The 17490-nt window shown below is 34.1% G+C and overlaps 1 protein-coding gene across 2 annotated transcripts; it reads left to right on the top strand.

Annotated features, from left to right (window-relative positions):
• Nucleotides 1-4148: 4148 nt before the first annotated feature.
• On the top strand, nt 4149-17460 carry LOC106074753 (elongin-B-like). 2 transcript variants are annotated; one of them, XM_056005279.1, is made up of 5 exons: nt 4149-4304; nt 10474-10617; nt 14711-14813; nt 16395-16526; nt 16879-17460. In XM_056005279.1, the coding sequence occupies exons 1-4, from the start codon at nt 4302-4304 to the stop codon at nt 16508-16510; spliced, it is 366 nt and encodes a 121-aa protein (XP_055861254.1). In that variant the 5' UTR covers nt 4149-4301; the 3' UTR covers nt 16511-16526; nt 16879-17460. The 2 variants fall into 2 exon arrangements, with proteins under 2 accessions (XP_055861254.1, XP_055861253.1); XM_056005278.1 differs by lacking the exon at nt 16879-17460 and having other exon boundaries at nt 16395-16852.
• The last annotated feature ends 30 nt before the right edge of the window (nt 17461-17490 follow it).

A 17490-nucleotide genomic window follows, 5' to 3' on the forward strand; every position in this document is an offset into this window, starting at 1 on the left:
ACTAACGTTTGAAAAATTTGACTGTGTCACAGTGTATCTAATTGTACAACTCACTCTGTCAAACGTTTGTACACGTTATTTCTACCACACAATCTCGGATTAAGTTGAAATTTTGCACAATTATTTTTTTTACCTGACAAACAAGAATCAATTTAGAAACAAACAGACAATTAGTTAATTAATTATTTTGTTTGGTATCAAACAATGACAAGTAAAATTGTATTTCACAGATGAGATGACATAAGATGAATTAGTCCCCCATAGGCCTATAATTTGTGTAGAGAGGTATTTCGCGGCTTGTATGTTTGAAACTAACAATAGATAACTATAAAATTTTCTATTTTCATAAGCACTTCGCTGGCATAGTGGTTAGTGTACTGACTTGAAAGAATGCTTGAGCACTCTAGTTTGAATTCAACTCGTACTTTTTTTTTATTAAATGCATTTTAAAACGATCACAGTAAAATTCAGAGTTATTGCCGCTTCTTTCTCCCCATCTCCCCTTTCCCAACTGAAAAACTCAAAAGGGCATTGAGAAAGCTAAAAGCATGTAAAAATAATTTGTAAAAATAAATTCTAATCCCACATATTTATTATTGTTAGTCTAGATTTATTACAAAGTTAATAACATGACTGATCCAAACTAATTGATACAATCACACTTAATATAGCCTAAGATTTATTTTTTTTAAGTATGTATTTATTTATTTTTTTACTTGTTATCTTCCAGAAGGTTGAGGGCAAAGGAAAGAGAAAGAAAATAAAAATTGTTTCTCGAATCTCTCTATCTAGTGAACTGGATTTTTCAGCCCCGTAGATAATGGACTTGTGACAGCTCAATCCAGTCACTTTTTTTTTTTTTGGTGTAAAGACCTATAGTAAAGTTTATTGTGTCTCAAAATGTATTTGTGTCTGAAAGTTTATTTATACGTGGACCGTGGAACACATTTTCAGCCAACTATATAAAGAAGTATTGAGCTATTATTTTTACAATCCCACAATGCACGGCCAATGTAGGCCGAGTGATATACGTATCAAATCACCTTCATTACCACTAGTTAGTTGCCCTTTTTTTTTCTTTTAATTTTATTTCATTAGTTGTAAGTCATGTAGTGGAGCTCTAATGCTTTCTCCAAACTCCATGAGCGCAGCCAAAAGGGATTTTGTGGTTAATCTCCCTTCACTTTTCCAATAAAAAACTAAAGCAAAATCTACCCCTCTTCGGCTCCATTATTAAAGTTCAGTTAATAAGATAAGATAAGATAATAGCAGCTTTGATATCTGACCTACAATTTTTAAATGAATAGCAGGATAATGCACTGAAGTTACCTTAGAATATTCATTTCTCAAACACCATATATTATAAATTATCCATCTATCTATCTATCAATGTAGATATTGTTATAAATTCGGTGGTGGTTCGGGTAGGGGTAGTAGTTTGTGTAGTCAGCCGACACGAATCGCCCCAGGCAAGCGCTAGACGAGAGGCCAACCGTGACGAGTGGCGACGGTCCACAGGGATGACTGGTGAAGATTCAAGAAACATCTAAGTGAAAAGTACTCGAGCCAATCACGTCAGACGTACTCATTGAGATGTCCAAAAAGATTCGAGATAAATCGATTTTATAAACCTTAGAACCCGGGAAAGGATTTTATTCCTACTTTCTGGAGCCCCCCCCCCCCCAACCTAATGATCATTTAATCACATCCGTCTGTTCGTGGGTCACATCCTTGAGCCAATGCAATGAGTTTCCCCCATCCCATGCAAAGCCGGAGGCCGAGCCAACGAGGGGACAACTTCCATATTCTTATAATGTCACATTGCGTTCTGTTGGGGGGGGGGCATCTCGCCCGTATGAACCCCCTTGGGGAAAGGTGCAACAGATGCGCACGAGTTAGCAAGACTTTCTTCCATCCCCACCATGTGCAAGTACACTCATTAGCACATAACTGTGGTAGCCCACTGAATGCACTGTTTGCTCTCGTTCTTAGTCTTTCTGCTTCCTCGGGTGGACGAGGCACAATGATAAGGTGACGGGAGCTGGAATCCTCCGCACGACTCTGTTCATAATGGTTCAGTGATGTGGTTCTGTGAAACCCATTACGACGGTTCGGTGTGTAGTACTGTCAAGACACCTCACGAGTACGAGACGAGGTCTTGATTTTGATCACCTACGAAAAAAAAAATTCTGAATTCAAAACTCTGCTACCTTGCATTTATACCCAATCACGAGAAAGGCTTCGGGAGTCAACCTTGAGGAAAAATCAGCGACCCTTAGGAAGTTTCAGCACAGTGCTGCACATTGGCAGAGCTTGCAACGCCGCTGATCGATCCCAAACTGTATCTGCACTTTTCGTTCCTTCAGAAACATCAGCTGCATGGAAAGGGGAGAAACTGCTGTGTGGACGACATCGTTACAATCAAAGTTAATGACCAGGATTTCATCTCGTTTCCATGAGATTATCCATAGTCGCTATATATAGATATGGATAGATCTACATGGAGAGAGAGCATAAAGGAAGGGTCTCGGATTGCAGATGCCATACACTACAGAAGCAGAAAGAATGGTAATAATGCAACGGCGCCTGGTGATCACATATACCCAACCTGCGATCGCAGCTGTGTATCAAGGTGCGCGTGTGTGTGTAACTTCATTCTTTCGAAAGACATTTATTTTACCGTAGAAAGAATTCCTCCTGGAGTTAGTGGAGGGATTTTAGACACCCCTCCCTTGCCAGCAATATAGACACTGACATCATGGCTTCACACAATGCTATGGCACCCCTGTAATATCGCAGTGGGTACCGAGTCGCAAAGTCTATATCTATGTCTAGATCTAGATATAGAATCTTGATATAGAATCTACTATATCTAGACTTGAACTCGTATTATAAATATAGAAAAATCAAAAGATCAAAAAAGATCTATGTAGATCTGGTCTATATTTATTGTAATTTAGGCCTAGATTGTTGTTAAGTGTATAACCTAATGAGGATGTGTGAAAACTGCGCGGTAAAAATCATTTTCTCTTCTAGTTTCTGAGATCTAAACGGGACATACGGACAGACGGACGGACAGACAGGCCACACAAAACTAATGTTGTCTTTTACCCTTTCGGGGGCCGCTAAAAATCAGAAGCAGCAGACAATTATTTAACATTTTTAAAAATTGGTCAAACACATTTACCCCTAAAAAATGAAAAATCCATCACTCACAATAATCCATGAATTTCACAAATTCACAATATTATTAACAGAAAAATGTGTCACAAAGTAAAGTATATTTATAGAACATTTGAAAAAAATAAAATAAATAATTTTTAAAAAAATGTATACCTATTAATTAAGACGGTACCCCCACCCCCAAGACTCCAACCTAACCGTAAATCGTATTTAAAAAAAATAAAAACAACTTTCTCTGATGTATCTATAGTGCATATCCTGCTATTAAAAAAAATGTGTGTTCAAAAAACAAATCTGCTATTCACTGTATTTTATTAATGGAGCCCAGCGGCTGGTAGAAATTTATAACCCCTTAGGCAACGCTCATGGAATTCGGTGAATGTAGTTTGCTTTAGATTTTTTTTTATCTAAAAGGGAAGTTGTAACGTCAAAACTATCTGTTGTGGTGTTATAAACTTTAAAAAAATCTCCATTTGGCTACGCCTAAAGAATTTTGTGACTATAGTTTGTTTTATTTTCACATTGAAAATGTGGTTATAAGCTTCAAACCCCGCTTGGGCCGGGGGGGGGGGGTTAGACTAAAAAATTCTCTGGAGGGGCTTAAACGTAATGATGACTGTTGTATGTTTTGGTCTTATATTGAAGAGGGGGTTTTATCGTAAACAAATATTTGGAGGGGTTTTTAACTCAAATTTCCCTTGGTTACGCTCATGGAATTTGGTTACTGTCATTGCATTATTTTTTTGTTTTATAGACGGGGGGGGATGTTAATCTCAAACCCCCTGGCAGGGGGATTTTAAACTCAAAACCCCCCTTGGCTGCACTGCGGCAAGTGACGATTTAACATTAAAATCTCATCTAAAATAAAATTAAAGCAAAAAATCAGTCACAAAATCCTCCCTCCTTGCGGGAGGATTTCATTTCGACTACACGCCCAAACCACCACCACCGCGAAAAAAATCCTGGCAATGTCCATGCCTTCTTTTTATAGCTCAGTGCTAACTAAAGTCTATAGAGTCTAGTTTATAGATTTAGGTCTGTGCCTTTGTGTGTGTGTAGGTCAATTTCCGGTCCGTTTTTGGAATAGGCCAATAACGAGATAAACAGAAACAAACAAAATGGTAAGTAACCAAGGCTTTTTGTCATATTAAAATTGTAAAGTATTCTAGGTCTAGATTTGGTAATTGCTTTTTAATTATTAATTTATATCAAAATAGAATCTAGAATAACTCACCAAAATTTTGAAATTTTCTTTAGTATTATGAAATATTTTGAGAAAATGATATAGGCGTTACCATGACCATAGATTTTCTCATATATGACCTATTTTCGATTTTCACTTAGAATTTAGATCTTATCTAATCTAGATCTAGCTAGATATAGATGTAGATCTAGAATCTAGATCTTATTGATTAGATGAACACTTGAGCTATTTAGATCTATATCTATATCATATATGTCTAAACTAGAGTACTACTAGTAACTAGATCTAGTTACAATCTAGTACTGACCTAGAAAGAGTAATTTAGTAATGTCACTAACTAATGCAGTCAGTCAGGTCTAGTCAGTCTAGAGTCTAGACTCTAAATTCTAGATCAGTGGTCTTCAGCAAAAAACATTGACAAAGTGGTATGAAAACTCGCTGACATGTAATGGAATATTGCAAAGAGTTTTAGTGAATAAGTAAAAAAAAATGATGAAGAAGATGTTAGTTGCTGTTGTTGTTCGCTGGATTTCGAAAGAAGTTTTTTATTGCTCGTTTTGTTAAGCTCTTAAATACAGTTTTGAATTATTTTTTTTTGAGAAACAGGAAAATTCAATGGTTTGCGAAAACTTTAAGCAGGCTGACAAATATTTTTTTTATGGTAGGCATCTAACGCAAATGAATGAAACCAACCTTTCACTGCTACTAAAGAGATGGACTTGTTTGTAAAATGTTTTACATATTTCGGATGTTCCTTCAGAGTTGAAGATAATTACTTCCTAGTTCAAACCTCCTGCAGGACGACGGGGGATGGGAGCGGGCAGGGTTTGAACCCGGGACCATCGATAAATCTGAACGACAGTCCAGCGTGCAAACCGCACGACCAGGGAGCCATCCTGGGACTTTCATTGATTATATCATTTTTTACTTTTATTGAGATATTAAATCTATTTTAAAGAGTTTTACAATCTCACGTAACTTGTTTGTTAACAAATGAAATACTACCTTAAGACACCGATATCTGCAATTCAAACAACAAATGCTCTATGAAGAAATTACAATTCGCTTTTAGGATGTAAATAAATAATTTTTTTAAAATGACAATTATCAAACATCTGTTACCGATGTTCAAATTGAGTTGCATGGAAAAAAAGATTTTTAAAATTATGTCTTCAGTGAAAAGAATGTTAACATAGGAGGCACGAAAAAGATGTGGCTGCATTTGAATGTTTCAGTAAAATTCCCAAACTTTGGTTAAAATTGGAATTATGTTTTAGCTTTTCCATCAACATACATGGTTAATCTAGTTTTAGTGTGTAACAAACTTAATGAATAAGCAAAGAAATAGACTGACTGGATGTAGTCACTAGATGAGATCTTCACCTTGCTTGGACTAGTTTAAAGCTTGAAATTTCTAATATTGTCAGACTGCAGGAGACACATGGTTCCCATTAGCTTAATTTCATTTTGTAGTGAATTCAGCAATAATAACGTTTATAAAAAAAAAATAAACTTAATTTACAATTAAACCTAAAACATTAGGTCCTAATATTCAACAATTTAAAAGGGGACTATTCTTAGGATTTGAAAGAAAATCATGGCAATGAGATTAATTTTTGTTTGTAATCACTGCAAACTATTTGACATAATTTTTGTATAATGATAATATTGGCAATGCCTTCGATTCCGAAGATTAAGGCTGAGTGCAGAGGTTCACATAACTACTCATACCTAGTTGTGACTTGCATATTATCAAGAATTTTGAGCAGACAAAGCCCTTAGCTGCTTGCGGTCTATTTAAATTTTCTTTCCTTCTTTTGGCGCTTGTCAATGATGGCTTTTCTTTGAGTCTCAAATGTTTGTCCCACAGAATTTGTGAGATCTCTCCAACTGCCTTTCTCAGAGGCCATCTGCTGCCAGAGAATGCTTCCAGGTACTTTCCTCTATGCCAGTTGAGGGTGAAATGGCACCTAAATGGTCTATATAGCGCTTACAGAGGCACCACTGTAATTCTGTCCTACTCTTAGATCGCCTTTGGCATGCGGCCGTCTTCCATTTGGGATAAAAAATGAATGAATTGATGACATGTTGTTCATATTTGTCTTCTCATGATTTCTTTGTAAGTGTTTTTCTTAGAGGGGGGGGCGCTGGCTGAATAAGGTTGAAGACCACTGGTCTAGATCATCTAGATAACTACTTAAACTAGAAATAGTATAGAAAAGAAAACTAGATCTAGCTAGATTAGGTAGTTGCACCAAAAAAATTTAATTGATCCTATACCAACATATGTGTAATAGAATGAAAGATGATGAAAAATGTTTTCCAACAACAGCAAATTTATGATGCTAGCATTATTGGTTCAAAAGTTATTGTGATTTTAAGTTTGTCCAGTATGGACTTTATTTATATAGAATATACTTAGACTTGAGACTTAATATAAAGAAATAAAAATAAAAGTGAAGCAAATTTTTTTTTATGTGAATATTTCAAAAACTATTGTGAATACATATATAATATAAAAAAGTATATCAAATTGTACAGACTAACCTGGAAAAGCCAAATAGATAAAACACAAGAGTAAAGGCATCCAGAGACTATCCCTCTTGAAAACATTAGCTGGCACAGATTGGGGAGCTAATCACAACATCCTGAAAAAGACCTATACCAGTTATGTAAGACCTGTACTAGAATATGGTGCCACAGCATGGGGCTCAGCAGCCCAAACCAACCTAAGAAAAATAGACAAGGTTCAAAATATTGGTCTAAGGATAATGACAGGAGCAATCAAAACAACACCCATAAGAGCTATGGAGGAAACCACTGCCCTGATTTCTCTGGATGAAAGAAGAGAAATAAAAATCCTTTCCCAATTCACTAAATTGGAAACCTTGGAGAGGCACCCACTCAGAACAAAAATCCACAAAACTGGCACAAAAAACCATCTCAAAAGGACCAATTTCATACAGGAATCTCTAAACCTAAAAAAGAAACACCAACTTGAAAAAATTACTGTGGAATCCTCAATACACTATAATGAATCTCCACCCTGGGACGAAAGCCCTCTTCCTACTATAAGGGACCATATTGAAAACATAAAAAGAAAATCTGATTACAGACCAACAGAGCTCAAGGAAATAGTGAACTGTTTTCTACATACCAATTACCCTAGCAATCAGTGGATCAGAGTTTACACGAATGGCTCATCCCATAAAGCCACCACAAATGGAGGAGCTGGAATACTTATCGAATGGCCAGATGGAGGAAAACTAGAAAAATCCATTGCATCTGGGGAGCTCTCTGACAGTCACAGAGCAGAAAGGGAAGCACTAGCACTAGCTGCTACCATGCTAGCAAATCATCCAAGTTCCCCTCACAGTCAGATTGTCTTTCTAACAGACGCGAAAACAACCCTCCAAAGCTTGCAAAACTCTGATTCCCCTTATATCAAAAACCTCAGAACAGCACTTACAAAGCTCAACAACAACAGCAAAAAAACTGTTATTCAATGGATACCAGCTCACATACAACTAGCAGGAAATGAGAAGGCTGACACACTGCCAAGAGTGGGAGAACAAACTCACAAGTAAACTCTGCACTCTATCCAGAAGAAATGAAGAAATTAATTGTAGATAAAATAAATGAGAAATGGACGAGCTCTCACCCAAATCACAAGAAAGATGACGCTTACTATAAGCTATCCCGACAAGACCAATGTCTAATCTTTCGACTCAGGACCGGACACAACAGAATGCGACAACACATTTACCGGAAGCTCAAAATTGGAACCAGTGAAATCTGCCCATGTGGAGTATCACCAGAAAATGCCGACCACGTCCTCCAAAACTGCTCTCTCTACCAAGAGGCCCGTATAAGACATTGGCCCCAAATCACCCCAATAGAAAGAAAACTATATGGAGAGCTCCCTGATTTGGAAACCACTGCGCAGTTCATCTCATGTATTGGTCTAGTCATATGAACACTCCAACATAACAATGAGAACGATGAAGAAGAAGAAGAAGTACAGTTTTAAATGAGGAATTTTAATTGATAAGTGGCAAATTAAAATTTTAAAATATCATTTAGTAAATTACGAAAAACTAAATTTTTAAAAAGAAAAATGCTTGTGGTTGTCAAGTTTTCAACACAATAATAAGCTTTTAAATTGATCTAGATATATCTGGTTATAGAATAATAGTGTTGATTAGAAAAAGAATCTTCAGATTTAAGATTTAGATCTATTTAAGTATATTTATTTGAAAGAATATTTTAGATACCTAGATTTACAGATTCTATTTTAGCTTCTTGTGCCTCGACATCCACTGTCCAAAAGAACTCCCAAGCATACAGATCTTTATTATATTTTATGTTAATAATCAATAATATTGGTATAAAGAAATGATTCATTCAATTTTACATGTATTAGTGTACAGTAATTTTAGTTTTACTAATGTTAAAAACGGGTATTATTGATAAAAGGTCATCCCGACCTTTGTGAAATATTAGTACATGAAAAAAAGTGTGCTAAGGTTTAACCTTTTGAACCTGCCAGCCTGATTTATCGGTCTGCACGTAAAAACTGTAAAAACTCAGTCCGATATATCGGTCTTGCACACCTTACCTTAAACCTAATTCCATAATTAAAAATCCAAGGAAAAAAAGTAAGTCACATAGGACTATTTGACTTATGGTAAATAACAATAATCTCGAACCCATCAGTTTTGTATTTTTAAATGGTAAAAATTTAATTACAAAATGAAAAGACACCTTATTGATTCAGGTACTCATAGTCTAATCCAAATAAATATTTATAAACTTTTTATGAAGCAGGGAACTCAATGATTCTAAGAAATGAACTAGATCTAGAAAATGATACTAATGATGGGGAAATGGAGATTGACTCAAAGATCATCTAGTTCTAGATACTGTAAATAGAAACACTATCTAGATTTTCATCTATACCAGCACCAGATTGATAGAAGGAATGAGGGGTCTACATGCTGAGAAGACTGGCATACCAAGAAAATGTATAAAAGAGATAAAGATTCTAATAAATTTCTCTAAAAATAAAATAGTTCATTTAAGTTTTAATACCATTAGTTTTTTTAATCATGCTTATGTTAAGCGTAATTTCCCAAGGAGCCTAGGGGAATAGAAAGGTAAGGGCAGAACACTGTGAGGGTTCAAAGGGTTAAAGGGTCGTTGAATCGTTTAATCATAATAAATTTGGTATCATTGGAAAGCTGAGTGAATTTTCTAAGTGTATGGTTAAAAAAATAAAGATGTAGGAGACCTATATTTTTTTCCTTGTTATTTGAAAAATTTCTAATTTTTCTGATTAAAATATTTTGGACATAGTAAGAGAAAAAAAATATCTTTTTTCCCACTAACCGTTAGATTTATCTTTAGAATAAAGTCAAGAAAATGTCATAAAAACACTCAGTTAAATCTAATCTTTGTTCAGATTTTTTAAATTCAATGAATGATCACAAAGAAAATAATTTAATAAGATAAAAATTGATCAATGATTTCAACTACCATCTTGAGCTATATCTACATTCACAGAATGAGAATTTAAAAAAAAAACATTTAAATTCTTAATTGTGAATCCAATTTTGGTTACAAAAATGGCTGATGTTTAGCCTTTGTGCAAAACAGATCCAACTAAGATTTAAATAGTGGATATTAAACAGTAGAATGGTGATTACCTGGATTAATTTCAGAAGAAAAATATTGCATACTGAATTAGAGAGATAACCAATTAATAATAATTTTATTTATAAAGCGCTGTTAACAAACAAAATGTAGGCTCAAGGCGCTGTAATAACATTACAAACACGACAGCTAAAATGACAGTTAATCTAAACAAGTTTTAAACAGATAGGTCTTAATCTTCTTCTTAAAAGTGGTGTAGCATGTTGTCTGTCTGAGATCAATGGGGAGTGAGTTCCAAACCTTTGGTCTGTGAACTGAAAAAGCCTGCAGACCGTAGCTTAATTAGCTTAGCTTAATTAATAGTAATAGCCACAAAATTATATTTAAAAAATAACAAATACTTTAGATTAATTTAATTTATTTTGTTTCTACAGGATGTCTTCATTATGATCCGACGTAAGAAGACAACAATTTTCACAGATTGTAAAGAAAGTACAACCATGGGTGAAGTGAAAAGAATAATAGAAGGCATTTTAAAAGTTGCACCAGAACAAATGAGGTTATACAAGGACGACACAGTAAGTTTTAGTTTTTTTGCTGCTATATGTGATTATTTTTAAGTTAGAATCAATAGAATTCACATGAAATATTTCTGTTAATAATTAGATCTACTGAAATCATTTTGATTGTGCTTGCAGTTATTTATTGAATTTAAAACATTTATGAATGGAATTGATCTGCATGTGTTCTAGGATTATAAATGATAAAAAAAAAAAAAAAAAAAAACGGAAAATAAGGCAAATATTTCAAATAACATCCATCTTGTAAGGAGAAAAAGATATTGTGCGATAGGCTATCTATAGTCATGATGGAGATGCTTCGTTACATGTATAAAACAATCAATAAACTATTAGCAGTTGAACTGAATTTAGCTCTTGTGGTATGAAGGGAGAGTAACCTTTTAGGGATTACGGGCACAACATAGCCTAAAGTGTGCCGATGTGCCAAAAAAACTCAAACTGAATTTTCGACTCGAAAAACAACATTTTCAGTGATAAATAGCAGTATGGTAACATTAATTAATTAATTTTTTTTTTACTGTTTCTGGACATTGACAATAATGTTTTGAGAAATCAATGTTTTTAGTGGCTGTCTTTCACATTTAGATTTCAAAATTTTACCATTGCTTTCGTTCTTGATAGAAATGCAACAACTAATTTTATTTTTCTAAAGGTGAACTGTTTTAAAATACTTTAAAATCTTCGTCTTGCTTGAAATAGGCACAAAAGCTGTTGAAGCTCCGCTGAAATGAAACTTGCATATTTGATACCTATAAATGGAAACCATCTATAAAGCTAGATTTGAAATTAATAATTATGCACAACATTACTTTATATTCATCGTAAGGCATTTTCACATTTCATTTACATTCTGTGTAATATCTGTGATCAGTTCTACGCTCAGTACTGTTCACTATGTATACATATCCACTCAGAGGTGTCATACGGCCAACCGGCATCTTATACCATTTCTTTGCCGATGGCTCACAGTTATACCCTAAGAGGTGTCGCATCTGGCAGAGAAAATCAGTGGTACCATTGCAAGGATGAGTGATTGGATGGTTGAGAATAAACTCAAGATGAACGAAGACAAAACAGAAATAATTAAGATTGGCACTGAAACATCTCAAAGTCGAAAACACAGATTCTCTTTTTATCACTAACTGCCAGGTTCCTTATGTCCATGTAGTGCAGAATCTTGGAGTTTTCTTCGACTCAACACTATCTTTTGACCCACACATAAGTCAGCTCTGCAAGGGTCTTTATCTGCAGCTGCACAGATTAAGCCAGATTCGACCATATTTAACTTTGTCATCAGTGTATATACAACAATAAGATGCCCTTGTACCTTAGCGAACTGATAACTCCATATGTCCCCCAGAGAGCCATGCGCTCAATGGACTCAACTCTTTTAGTGGTGCCACGTTTCTCCCTCAAAAGCTTCTGTCGTTTTTTTTTAGTGCACGGACCAAAGGTTTGGAACTCACTCCCCATTGATCTCAGACAGACAACATGCTACACCACTTTTAAGAACATTAAGACCTATCTGTTTAAAACTTTTTTAGATTGTCATTTTAGCTGTCGTGTTTGTGTTTGTAATGTTATTACAGCGCCTTGAGCCTACATTTTGTTTGTTAACAGCACTTTATAAATAAAATTATTATTATTATTATTAATATGTGTTGTTAGAGATACAGTAACTACTTTTATAGTAGCTAGGCCTTTTGTTCTCAAATTAAGGTATACATATTGTATGCCTATACAAATCAATATTAAAAAGGTAAATCAGTGTTGTAAATAGTCTACATTATCCTAAACTATGAATGCCATTTAAATGTTAGTTTGTGTAACATAATGTTTGAATATAACTTACTTAGACTTAATCCTCCCGCGCCTTTTGTAGTATTTGGTGGCAAGCTGTTCCTCTGGCAATGTCTGAAGCCCCTTCCCACCTGGTGTCCACTGCTCCGCACATGATCTGCCTCTTTGGAAGCCTGCTTGCTCTTTTCTGAGCCTCTCATCTACAGACAGTTGAAGCTGAAAAACGGTGAAAACTTTGCCCTTGACAGAGAAGAGGGTAATGCCCCTCCAGTTGATGCAATCTGCCAAGTTGCCCTATGTAGGAAGCTTTACAATCTCTCCTTTTTGCCAGTCCTAAGAGACTTAAGAAGTTCGCTAAAAGAGATTTAAGAGATCAGACATCCTGTGGTTTAGCATTTCTAAAATCCTTTTTTATTGTTTTGTTTTCTTGTATCATTAATAGGGTTTCCGATTACTCTACAATGAAGCTTTAGATAGAGCCACATTACCAAACATTTTATAATCAGTACTTTTTTTTTTTTTTTTTGGGAGTTTAACTCATTGGCTGCGGCGCATCTTTCACAGAGACGGACTGTATGATAGCAGGGAATGCCTCTGGGAAAGACACTTGTACCCAACCTTAGTTTTATTTCATTTTTTTATCTAAGTTTTTAACAAACAATACTTGAACTATTTTCTCTCTATAAAAGAGTTCTTCATCCTATGTTTGCATAGAAATAACAAACTCTTGGCCTTATTTAGACATTTATTTGATTTTTTTTTTTTTTTACGATTGTTGATCTGTAAAAAAAATATCGCCATGGCTACAGTAGTCTAAGACACACCCAGAATGGATGGCTGCCTGTTTGTGCGCTGGACTGTCGTTTGGATTTATCGATGGTCGAGGGTTCAAATCCTGCCTGCTCCCGTCCCCCGTCGTCCTGCGGGAGGTTCGGACTAGGAAGTAAACTATCTTCAACTCTGAAGGAACATCCGAAACATGTACATTTTTTTTTACTGAAGAAACTTAATAATTATTCTAAAATGTATCACAAATAAATAGTCATAATGAAGATTTTGATCGAGATTAGAACCAGTAGATATAGTATAGATTTAGCTTAGGATGAAGTAGATTTGTATATATATATATTTAGTATTTAGATCTAGAACTAGTATTGTCATAAGGCTAGGTGTAGAGTGTAGATCGAGATTGACTAGACCTAAGCTCTTGTCTCTAGATATAGATAAATATCTAGATCTAAGATATAGATAAATATCTAGATCTAAGATATAGATAAATATCTAGGTCTAAGCCTAGAACAAATAAAAAGAACAGAAATAGTAGACATTCATCCAATTATCATCCACTGTGGGCATTTTTTGCCCATTTAAGATCCTTTTTTTTTTAGTATTGTTTATCTGCAAAAATTAAGGTCATTGCTAGGCTAGTCCAAGACACACCCACAATGTTTACTATAGAAGAAAATTGATCATATTTCTAGAATAGTGCTACTGAAGATTTAGATAGATCCAGTAGGTCTAGATTTAGCAAAGGATGAATCATGAAGCAGACTACTAGTTAGAGTCAGATATAGTAGAGTCCTAAGGTAGCTAGGTCTGGAATGTAGATCAAGATTGACTAGATCTAAGCTTTTACCTCTACATCTAGATCTAGCTAGATCTAAGACTAATGTATTAAAAAAAAGTAAGAGGATGGAAGAAGGGCTGCTACCTGTCCATTCTGTCCCACCATTTTCCCATATGAGCGGTGATGGCCTCCATGGAAATGCCATTCATAATATTTGAGTACATTTGATTGATACATTTAGTACTGGTATCTATTGTTATTAGTAGTAGTCATGAAAATGCAATAACTTTCCTTTTTTGGCTGACTAGAAAGCCGGGAAAAATAATATATGTGATTCATCAGCAGTTCAACAGTAATGCAAAGATGAACATCTAGATTTAGGTCTCAGAAGTACTAAAGCTGGCAGCCTTTTTTTTTTTTTTTTGTAATAATGTCATTTATTTAGAATATAATTTGTATCTTATATTTAAATGGACAGTTGTTTACTTTTTCATATTCTCCATTCATTTACCTTTAATTTGATACCAAAAATGTTAGTATAGCATCATTGGTACTTAAATTACACATTTTTTTGTTATAGTCATGTTAGGAAAAAAACTTTCTAACAAAAAAAAGCATTTATTTTATGAAAAAACACTGCAGTCAATGAGTTAAAGATAATTGTACTGTACTTATAGTCATAAATATTAGTTTGTTCTTGACATTTCTGTTTGTATCGGTCAGGTTATGTCAGATGACCACAAAGCCTTATCAGATTATGGATATACAAGTACAGTGGCCAGAGCCCAATCTCCTGCAACCATTGGTTTGATCTTTAGAACAGAAGGTAAACTTTTTGAAACAGTAATATGGGTTTTTAGTTCAAGTGGTGATTGATTTATTTTTAACCAAAGGGGCAAATTTAATGTGTACATGTTCTAAACTGCATGTAGGTTTTTAAAAAATGTTGCCTTTATTCTATTGAATAGTATTATAAAATAAAAACACAATAGCTCCGATTTCCAGTTTGAAAAACTCTTTAATATACCGGTACTCTGAATAAAAAAAATCTATAAAAATAAACATTTACAAATATTTTTAAAAATTATAAGATCGAATAGTAATAAATAAATAGACAACTTAAAAGAAATATGTCTAATTTAACAAATATATACTTTTAATACCTTTAGATTTTAAAAAGCTTCAAAAGTACAAATTTTCCCAAGTAGGTGCTTCTACACTGTAGCTACAGACCTCTTCATTTAAAAGTTCTTTAAAAAAAAAAAGCTATGCACATCCAAGGGCTTATAGTGCTCCTAAAGTAGCCTGAAAAATGAAAAGTCTCCTAAAATTTTGTCCACTTTCCAAAAATTTTTACCTAATTTTAAAAAAATATATAATTTTATTTTCTGCTTAACTATATAAGGAAAAAAAGCAGCATATCTAGTCATTCTGATTGCATGAGGGGCTGGCTGTGTTAATGAGCTTTCACCCATTTCTGTGCCTTGTGATTGAAGACAGCTCAAGCCAACATTTCACCTGGCATTATTTTTTTCGGGCAGCAAATTAATGGTTGTTTCCTCTCATTGTATCGGCTGAAGATGCTCTAGATCTAGTCTATATTTGAGTAATCGCTAACCAAACATGTAGGCTAATCCCCTCCGGGCCCTGTCTTATCTAACATCTACTTATTTGAACTGTAAGAGTGACTTCACATATAACCTTGAAAGTCCATCAATCTTATTGACCAGCTAGGCCAGTAGGAAGGATTGGCTATTCACTGACCCTTGTGTCTGGAAGTCCCCATCAACAAGATGATCATTAATTACATCCATTGATCCATGTGTAACAGACCCTTCAGCCAATGCAATGGGTTCCCCCATCCTATGCGAGGCTGGAGGGCAAATCCATGAGAAAACAAACTCCATATGCCAATACTGTACCATGTGTTGCCTCATTCTGTTGTGTCTGGTTATAAGGCAAAAAACAGCTTGTAATAGACATAGACATAATTTTTTTTCTTGAAATTTAGGTGAGAGCTGGTCCTATTTATTCTACTCTCTAACGAGCTTTAGAGATTAGTTTTATGTGATAGTTTAACATTTTGTGATCTATGATGTATCTGAATTTCTATTTGTCTCATTTCCAATTTCATTGGTAAGGATTATTTAAATGCTAATTGAGATGAGACTTATTACTAATCATAGGGATTGATACAATATATGCAGTATATGTGTGTATATATATATATATATATAGTTAGTAATAGTTAAGTTAGTAATAATATACTCAATCTGTAACAGCTAGGTTCACTTATATTTAAAAAAAATTAACTGTTCTAGTGTATCAATGTTTTTCCATGACAGCTGTAATGGTTTTAAATATGATAGTAGATGTGCTATCATTGTGTTCTCTCTATTTATAACAGAAGGTGAATGGGAACAGCTAGATATTCATCCCTTGTCAAGTCCCCCAGAGTTACCAGATGTGATGAAACCACAAGATGCCAATCAGGCTCATCAATCAGAAACTAATACTGCCTAAAGTCATGCTCAACCCAGTATGTCATATTAGCCACAACCAGCAGATTGTCATCTATTAAGGCAAATAATATAGGTCAACCAAAACATGTGATGACAGTTCCTATGCTCTTGTGCAAGGAAGATGTCCACAACCTTTTTTCCATAAAAAAGCCCAATTTCTTAAATTATTTGTTTTAAAATTGCTTTACAATTTTCTGCATTGTAGACAAATATAGAATACCATTCTGAAGTGGGCATTTTATTGGTTAGAAATGTTCTTTTCTAATTTAGCTAAACATGCTTTTTATACCGTACTAATAGTATTATCTGCAATAAAATAAACTATTAGTTTCTGGTTATTAAATTTTATTTTTTTTTTCATTTTTTCAGTTTGTGTTTTCCTGAGTAGTGTGCCTAAAGCATTTCAAAATTGAAAACTTTTTCATTTTAAATCAAAATCGTTGAAAATTTTGATTTTTTTTGTAATTTTTTTTCCAGACATGTTTGTATGGTGTGTGTTGAATGGATATGCATCAATTATTTTGTAGGATAATTTAATTTTTTTTAAAGACATTTCCTTTGAGCGGTTGAATATTTTTGAATATTTTGTGTCATTTCATAGACTGACATAATTGACAAAGCTTTTGTGTGATCTCTGGTATAGATATTAAATAAATACTGATACCTATTCTGTCACAAGTACTAATATTAAGGCACTGGGTGAATATTCAGGTTGTTACCTTTTCTGTTGTTAAGCATACTGGGGTTGTATTTTGTTGTTTGTCTTTTCAAATTTCATTTTATACAAATTTATTTGAGAAAAAAAACATTGAAATCATTCTGGTTTGATAGTGTCAAAAAGATTCTATTTGTAAATTTTACATTTGTCAAAAAATAAAACGATGTCTGTCAATATATTATTGAAGACTTGTGACAAGCATTAATTTATTTCAATAAAATTTCTTATCAGTTTGATCAGAATTTGCTTATTGTATTAAGTGA

The sequence above is a fragment of the Biomphalaria glabrata genome, chromosome 12 (assembly GCF_947242115.1).
Source record: "Biomphalaria glabrata chromosome 12, xgBioGlab47.1, whole genome shotgun sequence".
NCBI classification, from domain to species: domain Eukaryota; kingdom Metazoa; phylum Mollusca; class Gastropoda; family Planorbidae; genus Biomphalaria; species Biomphalaria glabrata.